Raw genomic sequence first — 16,879 nt, 5'->3', positions numbered from 1 at the left:
ATAAACTCAGTTCCTTTTTCCTCCCAACACAGAGTTCCAGTCCCACCCTGCACCGAACAGATAATTCCGACAGATATCTCTGATTAAGGAGACCAAAAGGCTGATTACTCCCGCTGGGACTAATGCTGGTGTCTCTACCCACTGCTTATTTCCCAGCAGGTGTTGTCTCGGAGAGCCCATGTGCATTAGTCTTTTCTCTGATTTACAGTATTTTTCTGGAACGGCGAGGAAGACAAATGTAGCAACCTGCAATATTCATTTTAGGCAGCAAACTAAAAAAAAAAAAAGTTTCAGATTGTTTGAAAGGCTATCCCGCTATCCAAAGCTGAATTTAACTTGATATACTCTAAGCAAAGCACTAGCTTGAATGTAACATATACCCTGTGGGGCAGGTTTAGCAAAGTACTTCGTCCCAACGATGAAAAAGATTGAAGTTTCTCTTCTGGCATTTTTTGATGAATTCAAAGTCTTGGTGTGTTTGTTTTTCCAGTACTTTGGATCAACAGGCTTAAAGAAGAACTAAAGCCTAACTAAAGAAGTAGCTAAAAATGTTGTACATTAAGTTTTGGGCTTCTGTACCAGCCCAAGGCAACCACAGCCCTTTAGCAGTAAAGATCTGTGTCTCCAAAGATGCCCCAGTAGCTCCCCATCTTCTTTTCTGCTGATTCACTGCCCATGCTCTGTGCTGCTGTCACTTACTGAGCTTAGGGACCCACTCACAATATACAGTACACATAGAATAGAAATGTCACAGTATAAGGCTGATTAGTAATTAATACAGATAATTACTACATGGCAGCACAGAAACCAGTGCAATTAGCATCAGCATTTAATAATCAGCCCTGTAGAATCAGCTTATATTACAGACAAACCTCATTTTCTGCTGGATAATTAGTGACGACCCCTAAGCTTAGCTTCTCAACAGCTGCTCAGAGCCCACTGAGCATGTGAGTGTCACAGACACTTTCCAAGATGGTGACCCCCTGTGACAAGTTTGAAGTCCTGGATCATTGCTGCTATTGACAAGCTGAAAATTTAGACTGGTGCAATAAGTGCAGTTTATAAAATATGGCATTTTAGCCCTATTCATTTTTAGGGTTCACGTCTCCTTTAAATTCAACTAAAACACATCATATAAAAGAACAAAAAAGCGTGTCTGTTATCAAGACAGGTATGTGATGTGTTATGGAAAACCTATTGCCGGTATGGGAGCTATTGATTGAAATACCTGAGACCTGGGGTTTTCTGGATAAGGGGTCGTTCCATAATTTGGCTCACCATACCTTAAGTCTACTACATATTCATTTAAACATTAAATATACCCAATGCGATTGTTTTGCCACCAATATGGATTCATGCAGCTTAGTTACCATCAAAACAAGCTGCTGTTGTATTATTACACAGAAAAGGGAAACCATTTCCCATATTTCTGAGCTTTCTGGATAGCGGGTTTCCAGATAATAGATCTTATACTCCATATCCAGAAAGCTTTGAAATACAGGAAAGACATTTTCCAGAGGCACATTTTTAAGCAACATATTTTTTTTAATTTAATTCATTTTTTTTGCATAATAATAAAACAGTAGAGGTACAGGATCACTTATCCAGAAACCTGATGTCTAAACAGCTTGAAATGATGGAAAGACCATAAAATACGGTAGAATTAAGAATAGAATTATTACTCATTTTTATCTGTAATAATAGTCTAACTAAGCTGCAAGAATCCCTATTCTTCACTACAAGTTTGTTCCATGTACAGTGCCTGTTTTAGACTACCCTTGATATCCAATAAGCAAATATTATAAAGATTTAGTGGGGCTCAGTATGGCACTTGTCTGCATGAATGCGCTAAAATTCTGTAGAATAAGGGGCAGATTTATCAAGGGTCGAATTTCGAAGTGATAAATACTTTGAAATTTGACCCTCGAAATGAAATACTTCGACTTCGAATATCGAAGTCAAAGTATTTTTCACCGAATTCGGCCATCGTACAATCGAAGTTAAATCGTTTGATCGAACGATTAAATCGTTGGAATCGATCGATTCGAACGATTTTAGAGTACAATCGAACGATTTAACTTCGATGTGTAAAGACTTAGAAAAATGGTCTAGAAGGTCCCCATAGGCTAACATAGCACTTCAGCAGGTTTAATTTGGCGAAGTATTGAGTACTTCGATATCGAATGGTCGAATATTTTGAATAAAATTCAAAGTCGTAGTAGCCTATTTGATGGTCAAAGTATCCAAAAAATTACTTCGAGATTCGAATTTTTTAAACTTCCAAAATTCACTCTAACCTTAGTAAATCTGCCCCTAAATGTGCATCAGAATTTTGGAGTAGCTTCAGTTTCATGTGATCAGATATCTCTGTATAAATGAGATCATTGTATTCGTGGCCTGGGTGAGCTACAGGGATACCCAGTTGTTATAATCTCTTCAATAAAAATCTGTTATGTTATGGTGGATAAGAGTGTTCCATAAAGAAGTAATGGATTGTTGACAATATTACTGCCATGGACACTGCTGGTACAAGCACTTGTCACTTGTATAAAAATGTCAACTTTTTTGAAGCAATCCCTATCTACTATTGCACTTCGCCTGGTCTGAGGTGGCAAAGGCAAGTCTGTCGCAAAAGGTAACGTTCAGTAAAATGCGCAAGTTAGTGAATTAGTGTAATTACGTCTCTTTGCCATAGCGCAACTTCGCCTGGCGTAAGGGTGCGAAGTAGCGCTAGAATAGATACACTTCGCTAGCAAATTTACGCCAGCGCCCATTAGTAAATCTGCGAAGTAATGACATTACATCATGCTGGCGGATTTGCGCTAGCATTAGCCGCTTCCCGCTTTAGTGAATTTGCCCCTAAGTTACCACGGGACATTTGTGAAACAAAATTATACTAGCCATAGCCTTAAAGATTCAGCAGGTTTAGCACCAGGGCCAGAACTAGGGGTAGGCAGAAGAGGTGAGTGCCTAGGTTGCCTAGGGTGCAGTTGGGTGGGGCTGGCTAGGACCCTAGGCACAAACCTCTTCATAATCAACAAGTAGGCAAATATTGGGGGGTTGGGGACTATTGCAAGAGTTTCAGAATGTGTGCGTGGGGGAAGATGTAGAGGCTAGGTTACAAATGGCAGATTGTCGGATGACAGCAGGGGGCTTTTCTTGGGTACCTTAACCAATTGCCATCACAGAGTAAACTCAACTCACAACCAGGGGCGCAACTAGAGAGAAAGCAGACCCTGCAGTTGCAGGGGGGCCTAAGAGGCCCTAATTTATATACAATGTCAATAACTATTTTTAAAACAGGTCAACTTCGTGACATTTTGGGGGCCTGATATATAATTTGCTATCAGGCCCGGTAATCTAGTTATGCCACTGCCCACAACCAACCATAACCAACAAAACGTTGCCATTGTAAGACCCACACCCAACCCACTCCTGTGCATGCCTCTGGTTCCAAGACACAGAATCTTCTGGAGAAGTTGAGGCAAGTACTTCCCCAGTCTGACTCACACCCAACCCTATCCCTCATTGGCTGGCCAAATTTAAACCCGAACCCGCCCAACCGGTGGCAAAGTTTCAGGTCAACCCGCACATCACCACAATTGGGCACACGTAGCACATGTCTCTCGTCCCCACCTGTTGTTATGCTGCATGCTCCCATTACTGCCATGAGTGCAGAGTAAAATTGCAGAAAACTGTAAAAATTCCAGGCCTATTGCAGCTACAAAATAAGTGTAAATGAAAGTAATAGGTTACTATGTTAGCTTAAGTTATTATTATGTACACAGAGACTAAAGTATACAGGCCAGATTTCTCTGTGTCCTCAAGTGACCCTCTGATACCAAAGGTTTCCTTTCAGTAGGTTCCCTTGTCAAGAAATGTTTATTGATCTCACAAAAAATATAGAACGGGAACATATTTTTCCGTATATTTATCACGTTGCTTTCGTAATACCGGACTGTGATAAGTTATCTCCTCTAATGGTACGGCAGTGGGGTGCAGGGAATGAGTGTTTGTTTATAATCAAACATCTGTTTGGAGCAGGAAAATATTGCACATAGGAATGTAACATAACATAACGTGCTTCTTTTATATCGTATTTTATTTTATCCAGAGTATGATTAACGTGCTGTATTGTGAGTGCATGCTGATACGGACGTTTCCAAGCTGTTATCTTTTTATTGCTGTGAAAGTGTGTTTTTTCTTTTGCAATTAAATTGTTGGTCTCACTATGTATGCATTTATATATTTATTATAATTTAATTATAAAAACAGTTTACAAAGTGCTTTACAGCATAACACAATCTTGTTACCAGTTCCCATGTTCCTGTACTTGTTCTGCTGTTGTCCTCCCTATACACACTGCCATTGTGTGATCATCTTCCACCTAACCCACCTCCTATTCCCCACTTTTCTATTACTACTGACAATTTGCTCATCAATACTGATAACTGGGATGTTTGACTCTTCACCCTCATTCTCTGATCATGTTATCTATGGCTAGACTACTAACTGCTACTAACTGGCCTACCCATCTCCCAACTCTCTGCCTTCTCTTTCCCTTAATGCTGTCTTAAACGCCAATGTTAGATTTCCCCATGTCCTCTCATTTAATAGACAATAAGTTCCTCTTCTATTGGGGGGCGTGGATAACCGCCGAACATGGCAGTCACATAATACCAGAGCTCTGCAGCTTATTCCCGGTGTGAAGCTTAAAGCGGACGGTAATTATGGGTAAACACGGTAAACCTAAGGACTATGGTGGTGAGGAAAGCCGGAGCCTCAAAACTAAAGACTCACAACGTCTTTTGAAGCAGTTTTTTAATGCGACGGAGCCTGAACACTGCCAACAAGGATCCAAGATGGCGTCGCGGCGTGCCAGAAGTCCCGCAGATGAATCGGATTCTGAATCAGTAAGTTCCGAACAAATTACTATGGCGCATTTTAAATCCCTTCCAACTAAAACGGACTTAACCGACATGATTGTTCAGTTTAAAAGCACACTGAAGGAAGAGATTACTGGCATTAAAAATGAGATAACCTCGTTACACACACGTGTACTTGATATCGAAACTAGGAATGAGCATGTGGAAAATACTGTGGAGGCGCTAACCGCTGCCAATGCCCATTATGTGAAAACTATTTCAACCATGCAGAGGAGACTGGATGACCTCGATAATAGAGGGAGACGCAACAACCTTCGTCTCCGGGGAATTCCAGAAGTTCCTCTTCTATTAAAACCTTTATCATGGCTGCCGATTGTGACTTTCAAAGACCTTCATGCCTTTGCACCTCATGGTGGAGGACCACGAGAAGTTGTGGCAGGACATAGCGATTACAGGGGCCACCTAAGAGCAGGTCTGATCGGCTGCATCTCCATTGGATTTCGGAGGGCAGGACTATTATAAGGCTAATGAAGCCTGAAACACGTCAGGAGTAAAATGGTGTTTTATTAAATGCCTTTTTAACACTGAATTCTTGTAAGTGCAATATAATTAGAAAATTTAATAAAAGAGACATTTTTAACTATTGGGTGTCCCCCATTTCTATACATTTCAATGAATATGCAATGTTCATAAGACTCTTTTCATGTTTCCAGTTTGAGAAAGGATTTTAAGTACCCATCCAAACTAACCATTTGATTGACCTTCTTTTGACTTGGTTCTCTACTTATAAGACCTCCTCTTGACTTTTGGAATTTATCAATAAATATTTAATATATTCCCCTTTTTTTCCATTTTTGACACAAATCTTGTAAAAACAATTTAAAAATACAGCGCAATACATATCCTTTTTGCCCTCTTACAGCTAAAAGCACTGAGACTATTTGTTTTAATTATTTATGAGACAAGGCCTCAACCACTGTATATGACTGCACTTATTGCCCTCTAATTTGTGTCTGTAAATTACCAATCCACTTAGATAGTAAGCTCTATGGGATAAGTACCTTGTTTATTTTGGGTAGCTCTTAATCACAAACATAACAGTATGTATTGGATATTGTTCTTTTTGCTCTGTTATTATATTGGTTACCATCTGTTCTATTAATAGATTGTTTAAATGTACAGCTCTTCATATACAGGAAGTTCTTTTAAAACAAATATATATACATACATACCCAGGTAGATAATTAGCATATTCTTCAATAAAGGTATAGTCCAGTGGGTTGGAAGGCAGAAAAAGCAAGGATTTATTATAATTCCAATTTTTTTGTTGACTGTTTGGCTGCTGGCATCATCTTACCATGTTTTCATTTTCATTGTAAGATGAAGAAATGTACATATATATTAAATTATAAAAATTAATATATATACAGTAAGTGAGTACTGTGGATTATAATTATTAATGAACAATGAATGCACAGAATTTCCATGAACAAGTAGTTAATGAATCCTGTACTCTTTATGGTAAAATAATAAGACACAGTAATTGAATTAATGATTATCTAAAATGCCAACCAATGTAGAAAAGCAGAATTTCTGTACAAAATGACCATGTTAAGTAGATTTCTAATCATAGCCCTCACCTGATTCGTCCTTCCTACTTCTAAAGCCCAGCATGTAAGGCCAACAACATGGAAGAACTCATTTAATTGCTCATCGTAGCTGGACAGTTGCACTTGGAAGTAGCTATGGAAATATGGGCTTCCGTTGCATAAGGCATATTAAATGTACGACTCACTAGGGCTACTTCTCTCATCATCCCCAGAAAATCTGGATGAAGATGAGGGTTGTTGTCATTCCAGATCTGCAGAATACTTGCACGTGATTGAATAAGAATTAAGAATTGGCTATATCACCCCAGCAGAGAAAGCTTTTCTAATTGCAGGAAGGTGGGAGTGGAGAATAAAGATAGTGGCTAGATACATAGCAGCGCTTGGAATATATCTTCAGGCAGGTCCCTTGGCCATAAAGATACACTATTGTGAGCAGCAATTGCTCTTTTCATATTCCACCCAATCTCTAGAATTCAGAACAAAGCACAATAAATTAGATCATGGCTGAATGATGACTTCACTTTTTTGTTTTGTACTAAAACTGAGCTATTTGGTCTCCGACAATGACTGCTTTGCTGGCATCCCTCAGTAAATATTTGTAATGTTTAACACCAGCGACTGGTATCCACTGCTAACCAGACCATAAAACAATATCAGACACCAAATGACACAACTGTGATCATCGAGCATAAAACGAGAATGACTTTCTATTTATGGTGCACAGTCACAATGTATTAATTACACACCAAGCACCCACTTTCTTTTGGAGAAGGTGTTTTTTTTTTCTCATTTAAAAGAAATAAATTGCTAGCCATATGCCTATTCTTATAAGACAGAGGAATTTTGATCAGACCGTATTACAATGGCTCATACATTCCGGCGCTTACGGCTGCATTCCGCTAGCTGTTACTGAAAGCTAAAGTGTGACAGATGCCTTCACAGTAATTGCCAATCAGCCTTTGCTCAGCAGCTGAAAACACAATATATCACTTTGATCTCTTGGAGTATGAAAGTATTCACTATCCCCAAATTTGCATGAAGAAAAGAGAAAAAGCATATTTTTTTTTTTTAACAACTGAGAGGAAATTTTAGAGAGTGCTCACATTACCTTTCTTTGCCAAAAAATGGAGCCAGTTTATTCTACTTTCATGTTTTTAAAAATACCCAACCAAGTTTATATGCAGCCATTTATAATTGCTGTCTAGCTAGGTTCATTTAAATGATTGAGATATATATGCTATATCTACATTTTTTTAATATACCCTGCCCCATATAGATAAATACTCTGATCTCTTATTTTATAGGTGCTCCATCTGCAAGGGATGATGCTAACTTGCAGGCAGAGCCAAGTTTCACCTGTTTATTCTAAAATAAGTTTACACACGAGTCAGTTCCACAGTGATCCAGACAGGTTCCTTTCCATTGTTTGTTACACACATAAAGGAGCATATTTTAATGTAAGTGATAGGAAGGTGCTGCCATTATGACTTGGGGGCATGTTTATTAACATCTCCGATCTTTATCTAAAATGTATACTAAACATGTAGTGATGGGATGGGTGGGATGCTAACACCCCATGTACATGGGAGGCAACTAAAGACCAATTTACTGTACTGAAATTGAAAAAACAATCTATATTGAACTGTATTTTGTTATACCCACAACAACAAACTCTCATCTGAAGCAAATAAGCAGTAAACTAAAGCCACTAAGTTTGTGCACAGTATGAGGCCTAACAAACATGGAAAGCTGCAGTGAACCTTCTTGGAGATAAGGATTTCCATTGACACGGGACTGCTGTACCTTTAGGTTGGTATAATAAATAATAAGTGGATGGTATTTCATTTTTACTCCATGTTTTAGGATATAGTTGTCTCTCAGTTACAAGGCCCATTTATAGAGTGCATTCCTTGGTTCATTGGCTAGAAGGGGACATACATGTGATTCCTCCTGTGACACCAAACATTACAATGTTCTTCGGTATTTCACCTTCAGTGAAATAATTCAGATAAACATCAAATGCTAAGAACAAAGATGCATTCTTATCAAATATCCACATACCTGACTGAGATTCCAAAAAAATTAAAAACAAAACTTTGTACTTACATTTTGCTGGTAATTCATAACCACAAGTGATTTTTGCTTGTCCTGTTTCACAGCCTCCCAACTCACGACATTCAGCAAGCAGACTAGGCCCTGAAGCTCTGTGTATACAGCCATCAACTGCAGGGAAACAAGGAATAATATCAATGAGTGGCATGTTTGGCATGATGAAGAAACAATAATACACATATGGGACCTGTTATCCAGAATGCTCGGGTCCTGTGGCTTTCCGAATAAGGGATATTTGCATAATTTGGATCTCCATACCTTAAATCTACTAAAATATCATTTAATCTTTAATTAAAATGAATCAGATTGTTTTGCTTGAAATAATTATAGTATCTTAGTTGGGATCAAGTACAAGGTTCTCTTTTATTATTACTTAGAAAAAGAAAATCATTAGATTAGATTGTGAGCTCACTAAGACTGATAGGATAGTGATAGGGACTTTAGATTGTAAGCTTACTGGGACTGATGGGAAAGTGATAGGGATTTAAGATTGTAAACTCACTAGGACTGATGGGAATGTGATAGGGACTTTAGATTGTAAGCTCACTGGGACTGATGAGAATGCGATAGGGATTTTAGATTGTAAGCTCACTGAGATTGATGGGAAAGTGATAGGGACTTGAGATTGTATGCTCACTAGGACTGATGGGAATGTGATAGGGATTTTAGATTGTAAGCTCACTGAGACTGATGGGAATGTGATAGGGACTTTAGATTGTAAGCTCACTTGGGCAGGGACTGATGGGAACGTGATAGGGCCTAGCAGTTGGGCTGGTTATATACAGACTTAAAGGGTTGAACTTGATGGATATGTGTCTTTTTTCAGCCTAACTCACTATGTTACTATGCATTTAAAAAAAAATCTGAATTCTTTGCTTAAAATTGAGTCTATAGGAGACGGGCTTCCTTTAATTCTGAGCTTTCTGGATGCAGGTTTCCGGATCCCATACCTGTATTATGTATGCAAATATATGCAAACCTCTGAAAACAATACAAAAGTTCAACCAGACAACTTCAGACCATTCATTTATGCGCCGATGAATTCAGCAAAAAAGGTATTATGACACCCTTTATTCAATCAAGCATTTGCTTCTTTAAAATGCAGCCACATCAAACCTGAAAGGCAGCTAAATCTTCTCTGGTATTTGTGATGCTTCATTCCCAGGACTGTGTCCAATCGCATTAGTGTTTGTGACTAATGGCATCTTTTGAGGCCTAATCTGTCTGTGATATGATCTCACGCCGCCTGAACCTCCATGGAATGTCACCCCGTATCACCAGCAATTGTCAGTTCGTACATGAACCCTGGCAGCTTATGATCTATGCTTCTTGAGATTCTACGGCAGGGAATCAGGCGCTACTATTAATTATCTTTATGGTGCGTAAAGTTCAGCAAAGCTCAGTGCAAGCATGTGACTGCTTCAGTAGTGCCCCATGTGTTTAATACACTGCCTTCTCCTACTGAAACTCTCCATATTCACAACACTACATATAGCTCGTTCTTCCAAAAAATTAAAGGGGTTGCTTACTTTTGACTTAACTTTTAGTATGATGTAGAGAGTGATATTCTGAGACTATTTGCTATTGGTTTTCATTTTTTATTATGTGTGGTTTTTGATTTATTTAGCTTTTTATTCAGCAGCTCTTCAGTTTGCATTTAAAGGGGACGTAAAGTCTAAAAGAATAAGGCTACAAATGCTGTATTTTGTATACTAATCATAAACTTACTGCACCACAAGCCTAATCAAACAAATGATTTATGCTTTCACCATCTTGGGGGGTCACCATCTTGTAACTTTGTTAAACATCTTTGCAAGACCAAGACTGTGCACATGCTCAGTGTGGTCTGGGCTGCTTAGGGATCATCATACATTTTCAAAACAGCACAAGTGAAATAATATCTGCGAGAAGCCGATAAAGCAAGACTGATTAATAATCAGAATAGGCAGTCTGACCTGCGTCCTGTGTTGTTTTGTAATCTAATGTGGATTTTATAGTTTTTGTATTGTTTAATACAAACTTTTTCCAACTCTGCAGAACCAGTGGCTGCAGCAAAATAATCCTCCAAATAGAATCCCAATTTATCTGTTTAAATCTGGCTCTGTGATCTTTGTCCCTGCAGCTAGAGTTGGAAACAGTAAAGGGGATCTAAAGGCAAAAATAAAGTCCAATACAAATCTCTACACAGTCACCGACTGCTCTACAGGGAAACAAACAAAGCTGCTTGAATTCTGCATGGCTGGGAAGTAAGGACAGGGCTCCCCCTGCTGTTCTTAAATATGATTTTTTCCCCTGCAGTGCATTAAGAGGCCGTCTGACAATTCCTATCCACAGCAGTAAATGAAGTGAGAATTGCACTGCATCCATTTCTTATAAAAACGGTACACATTTTTTAATTGAAGTATATTGGAGATAGGTTTCTTTTTCATTAAAGAAAGTAAAAATTGGATTTTATTTTTTTGTCTTTACTTGCGCTTTAATAAATCTGGATGCTAGGGTCAGAATTCCCCTAGCAACCATGCATTGATTTGAATAAGAGACTGGAATATGAATAGGAGAGGCCTGGAGAGAACAATAAATACTCAAAAGTAGCAATAAATATACACGTGTAGCTTTACAGAGCTTTGGTTTTTAGATGGGGTCAGTGACCCCCATTTGAAAGCTGGAGTCAGACGAAAAAGGCAAATAATTAAACCATAAATAATAAAGACCAATTGAAAAGTTGCTTCTAATGGGCCATTCTACAACACACTGAAAGTTAACTTAAAGGTGAACGACCCCTTTAAACCTTTACATAGAACTGTCAATATTATACACTAAATACAGTACATACAGTAAAAATACAGTGAGCAGATCCGCATTTACAACTGAAAACAATGAAAATGAGCCCATGAGTCACAGCTTATTTGTTAAACAGGTCCAACCAACTCACAAATCAAACATGATCTGTAGGGATGCACAGAAAATAATACTATGGTCCAAATGATCTAAGATATAAAATGCTAAAATGTTCTCTCTTTTGACATAACGCACTATGGACTTGTAAGACAAATTGTGCTTTAATTGCATTTTCGAAAGGAGGGTGAAAGAGGAGGCTGGAAATCGAGAAATTTTCAATTATTCTTTGATTACTGCCCTCTTGTTTCACCAACTGTTCCAAATACTGGTATAGGGACCTGTCATCCAGAATTTTTGGAACCTGGGGTTTTCCAGAAAAGGGATCTTCTGTAATATGGATCACCATACTAAAAAAATCATTTATAATGAAATAAACCCAATAGGATTGTTTTGCCACCAATAAGGATTTATTATATTACAAGGTACAGTTTTAATATTACAGTGAAAAAGAAAATGTAAAAAGATTTGATCATTCAACTAAAATGAACTCAATGTCAGTTGTAATTGGGAGCATACTGGATAACGGGTTTCCAGATATCGGATCCCATAGCTGTACTATATATTTCTCTTTCAGTCCACAAATCAGTGTTTTTGAAAAAAAATTAAACTGTAACTAGTGATGGGCGAATAAATTTGGCAGGTGAGAGTTTCCGAATTTCACTGGCGACGAATACATTCGCCAAAATTCTTTCGCCATTACGCGAATTTCGCAGGTTATTTGCAAGTTTTTCTGCGAAGCAAAAAAGGTCTAATTCGCGATAATCCTTCGCTACTGTACATACTGAGCGCCAGGCAGACGCAGGAGGAAAGACTGTGATTTTTTATTTAATAAAAACTAATTTTCAAAGAGCCATACATAAATCCTTATTTATAAGCAGTACAGATGCCACTGCCAGTACCAACTTATCTCCATTAATAAAATGGAAACCACACAGCGGTAATAAAATGTTTAGCATAGAATACAGGTATGGGACCTGTTATCCAGAATGCTCTGGACCAGACATTTTCCAGTTAAGGGATCTTTCTGTAATTTGGATCTCCATAGCTTAAGTCTGCTAAAAAAAATCATTGAAATGTTAAAAAAACCCAATAGGATTTTTTGCCTCCAATAAGGTTTAATTATATCTAATTTGGGATCAAGTACAAGTTACTGTTTTATTATTACAGAGAAAAAGGAAATAATTTTTAAACATTGTAATTATTTAATCAAAATGGAGTCCATGGCAGATGGCCTTTCCGTAGTTTGGAACTTTCTGGATAACTGGTTTCCCAAAGCTGTAATGTAAATACAATGGCTTTGGATGGATCACAGAGTTTACTTAACGATATATTTGTACAGGTATGGGACCTGTTATCCAGAATGCTCGGGACCTGGGGTTTTCCGGATAATGGATCATTCTGTAATTTGGGTCTTCATGCCTTAAGTGTACTAGAAATTATTTTAAACATTAAATAAACCCAATAGGCTGGTTTTGCTTCAAATAAGGATTAATTATATCTTAAATTTGGATCAAATACAAGCTACTGTTTTATTATTACGGAGAAAAAGGAAATCATTTTTAAAAATTCTATTATTTGGATAAAATGGAGTCTATGGGAGACGTGTTAAAAATACCATCAGACGTAATTCGGAGCCTTCTGGATATCAGGTTTCCGGATAAGGGATTCTATACCTGTACTAATTACAGCCAGGAGTATTCTCGGGATGTTACTACTGAACAAGGGTTCAAGACCCGGAACTGCGACCTGACAAAGATAATTTCCCTTCCCCACGGAACGTTATTTTGCCCATAAATATGAAGGTGTATTAGTGATATTGTAATATGCAGTTGTGGCAAATAAAGTGCATTTTTACATGCTCGATATCCATAATCAATCCAATATAAGGGACAGGAGGTTAATGCACTGCGTAATGTTTTTCAAGGTTTGTTTATTGCTCCAAAGTGCTGGATAACACGTCGAAGTGCATTAAGACAACAAATACCTTGTGCCGTGCGTAAGGTTAGCTCTAAACTTGCACAAAGTGTTTTTATCCGGTGTTTGTGGTGATTTCTTACATCCGACTCGAATTCCTTATGGATTCCTAACCTAATTGCCAAGGCTGCATTGATATTTGTGCAGACAGCGCTCCAGGCATCTTGTAGCTGCTAACCGGACTACTGGAGGTGGAAAAGCTCTGTTGTCACAGTTGAATGCTGACATTTGCCTGTGATCTTTAAACTCTGCGCTCCCCAAACAATGCACAGGCTTCAATATAAAAATAGCACCTCAACATTCACCTCTTATCCCTTTGGAAACAGTCTGTGTTCGAGAGTAAACATCTTCACAAGGTTTTAAACACAATTGTGGTTCTTGTGATGATGTTGTTGGTTTAGGGCATGCTACACAGTCATTAATAAAATCAAGAGCTGAATGGAGTTTTGTATAAACTGTTGGCTTTATTCATTTTATAAGGGTTAACCCCACTTACAGAAAACAAGGGGCCTATTTACTAACACTCAGGGGCATATTAATCAAGGGTCGAATTTCAAATTGAAAAAACTTCGAAGTTCGAATGCAAAAAGACCAACCGAAATTAAGTCAAAGTTATTTTTGGGCGAAAAGCTCCATTTTCGATCGAATAGGTCCATATTCGGCCGAATTCAAACCATACAAATAACGCATTCGATCGAATTTGATTACAAAAAGAACTTTGATTTTTCAAAGTCCACCAATTGACTCCTAATAGGTTCTAGGAGGTCCCCCATAGGCTAAAACAGCAATTCAGCAGGTTTTAGATGGCGAATGGTCGAAGTCGAATTTTTAAAGAGACAGTAAATTTCGATATTCTAATTTTCTATTTTTTTTCAAATTCAAATCGAATTTCCCTAGTCAAAGTACACAAAAATTACTTTTTCAGACATTGAATTTTTTTACTTACAGGAGAAGGAAAGTCTTCTTCCACTTGGGGGTGCTCCCAAGTGATTGTATTTACTTACCTGAAACCCCAGGGCGGTGCTCCTATCAGCAGAAAACTGCACTGGCCCGGGGTTATAGCAGTGCGCACCACGGAGCGATCCTCTTCCGGCTTCTATGGACCTAACATTTGGCATCCCCAAAGTGGAAGAAGCCTTTACTTCTCCTTTAAAAATTCATGTTTTTTAATATCTCTTTAAAACTCTTAAAAACATTTCTGAAGTGTACAAATCCTCCATAAACTCAATAAAAAACTTAAGCAAAGGAAAGGAGTCGAGGTCCTAAATAATTCAGTGGGAGCTACGCCGATCCTATTGGACCTTTTTCTAAGCCATTCGGACAATTGGAGGCCCATTTTTTAAAGGCTGAATTTCAGTCTCTATTTCTCTAAAACCACGAATGCCATGGAAGTTATTAAAACAAACATAAAAAGTATGAATGAAAAAAGTGCAGAGTGATCTGAAAAATATCGGAATGGTTAAAAAAAAAAAGGTCCAATAGGATCAGGGCAGCTCCCATTGACTTCTATAAGCCCTTGACTGCTTTTACTTGGAAAAGTTTTGTATTAGAGTGTTTCATGAATTTTGGAAAATTGGCCCCTTGGAGGTTTTTTTTGCTAGTAATTTTCTTAGAAGTTTTCATATTTCTTAGCGCATCATTCCGGGTTTTTTTTTTATTTTTTATTCATACTTTTTATATTGAGATCTTTTAATAAATGACATGGCATTTCATGGTTTTAGAGAAAATAGGTGAACCTCTAAAACCACTAAAATGAGAATGTTGATATATGGGCCTCCCGGTGTAAGGAAAAGCCAACTATGGATTATGGAGGCAGAGGATTCTGGAAAAAATGGCATCTTATAAAATCCAGAATGGGACTGGTCTGGTTCAGCTGCATCATGCAGGATCCACTTTGTGGACACTGTTATTAAGACATGTCTTGTATCAGCTCAGAATCTTGTTTGTGCACCAGAATGGGGGACCTGATGTCCATCCCCGTGCCCTGGTTACACAATTAAATGGTGAAGTGAACAGGGGAATGTGGGGAGAGCAGTGACATCTAGAAAGTGCTGAATGAAAAGTGAAAGTAATTGCTGGCCCCGCCTCTATGCCTAAGGCATAGAGGTGGGGCAGGCAATATTTGATTGACAGCTGAGATTTTTAAATGAGTTTACAACAGCTATGCTTTAATGAAAAAATAATTTGGATATCATGTTTAATTTGAAAAGGACTTCTATTATACAGCTTTTTATGTTTGGGTGACAGGTCCCCTTTTATAAACACTCCCTGTAATAACAGAGTTTCATGTTTGCAAAGTAATACATCTGCCTTATAAGGTTTGATACATATAGATACCAATTCAAAATGGCAAGACTGCATGATGAGCTTTGAAAGATTGAAAAAACAAATAGTCAAAATATGTTATTTGTTGCCATTCCATTATAATATATATCAGTTCCATTATGGTTGCTAGTGATGGGCGAATTTATTTGCCAGGCGCGAATTCTCCGCCGACGAATACGTTTGCGAAACTGCCATGAAAACTCGTCTGCGTCAAAAAAAATTTGACGCCGGCGCATTTTCACCAGCGAATTTGCGCAAGCATCAAATAAAACAGGCGCCGGCGTCATAAAAACGGACGCCAACGTAAAAAATGAGATGGCGTTTCGCAAATTTTTCGCCGTTTCCTGAAACACGCTAAATTCGCCCATCGCTAATGGTTGCCTTATAAGGAACTGATTCACCAACAGAATTCCCCTTGATGCCAACGCAACATTGCCTAGCCTGCAAAGGACCACTAACTGCTTTGAAATCTGGAAAAACACAAAAATTGTACTCAAAATATGACATTCATTCTTGTTATTTCCCTTATGAGGATACCAGTTTATTGCCATAAAATGTTTCAATGTACGGTAAAATATTGAGCCTATTGGGTGCTGGACATTTTTACGACTTGCATTGAAAACATAAGCCCAATGTTCTCATCGCAGGCACTCTGGCTCCTTTAAAATGAATGTTTTCTTTTACTGTGTATTCTGGAAGACTTTTACATTTACTTCAGCGTCAGTATTTGGGACATCTTCTATTGTTTTTTTTTTAGAACTGGCCATACTGGTCCAGTTTTGAATGTGTAGCTCTGGTTGTTGGTCTTTGCACTTTGTCTTGTCTACTGAAAACATAGATATACCCGTGGCGCTGTAAGGAAACGTGATGAACATCAGAGGCTCATTTATCAAAGGTCAAATTTCGAATTCATGTGAATTTCTTTAAATTCAAATATACTCACAACTCGACTGGGAGGTTATTTAAGAAAAAAATTGAATGCCTAATATTCAATCGAATGATTCTGAGCCGAAAATTCGATTTGTATTTGATCGTCCAAATCGAGTTTATCTCTGAAAATAAAACTCGTATGTC

At 38.0% G+C, this 16,879-nt stretch overlaps 1 protein-coding gene across 2 annotated transcripts in view; it reads right to left on the bottom strand.

Moving 5' to 3' along the window:
• macrod2.S (MACRO domain containing 2 S homeolog) overlaps positions 1-16,879 on the bottom strand; it is a 1,492,323-nt gene that overhangs the window by 842,929 nt on the left and 632,515 nt on the right. For both annotated transcript variants that reach the window (XM_018261753.2, NM_001089698.1), the window contains 1 exon segment: positions 8,603-8,719. In XM_018261753.2, coding sequence (XP_018117242.1) covers positions 8,603-8,719 — 117 coding nt within the window.

Source organism: Xenopus laevis, chromosome 5L (assembly GCF_017654675.1).
Source record: "Xenopus laevis strain J_2021 chromosome 5L, Xenopus_laevis_v10.1, whole genome shotgun sequence".
In the NCBI taxonomy this organism is placed as follows: Eukaryota; Metazoa; Chordata; class Amphibia; order Anura; family Pipidae; genus Xenopus; species Xenopus laevis.
Note: the sequence above shows the minus strand (reverse complement) of the source record. Positions and strands in the feature narration are given on the sequence as shown.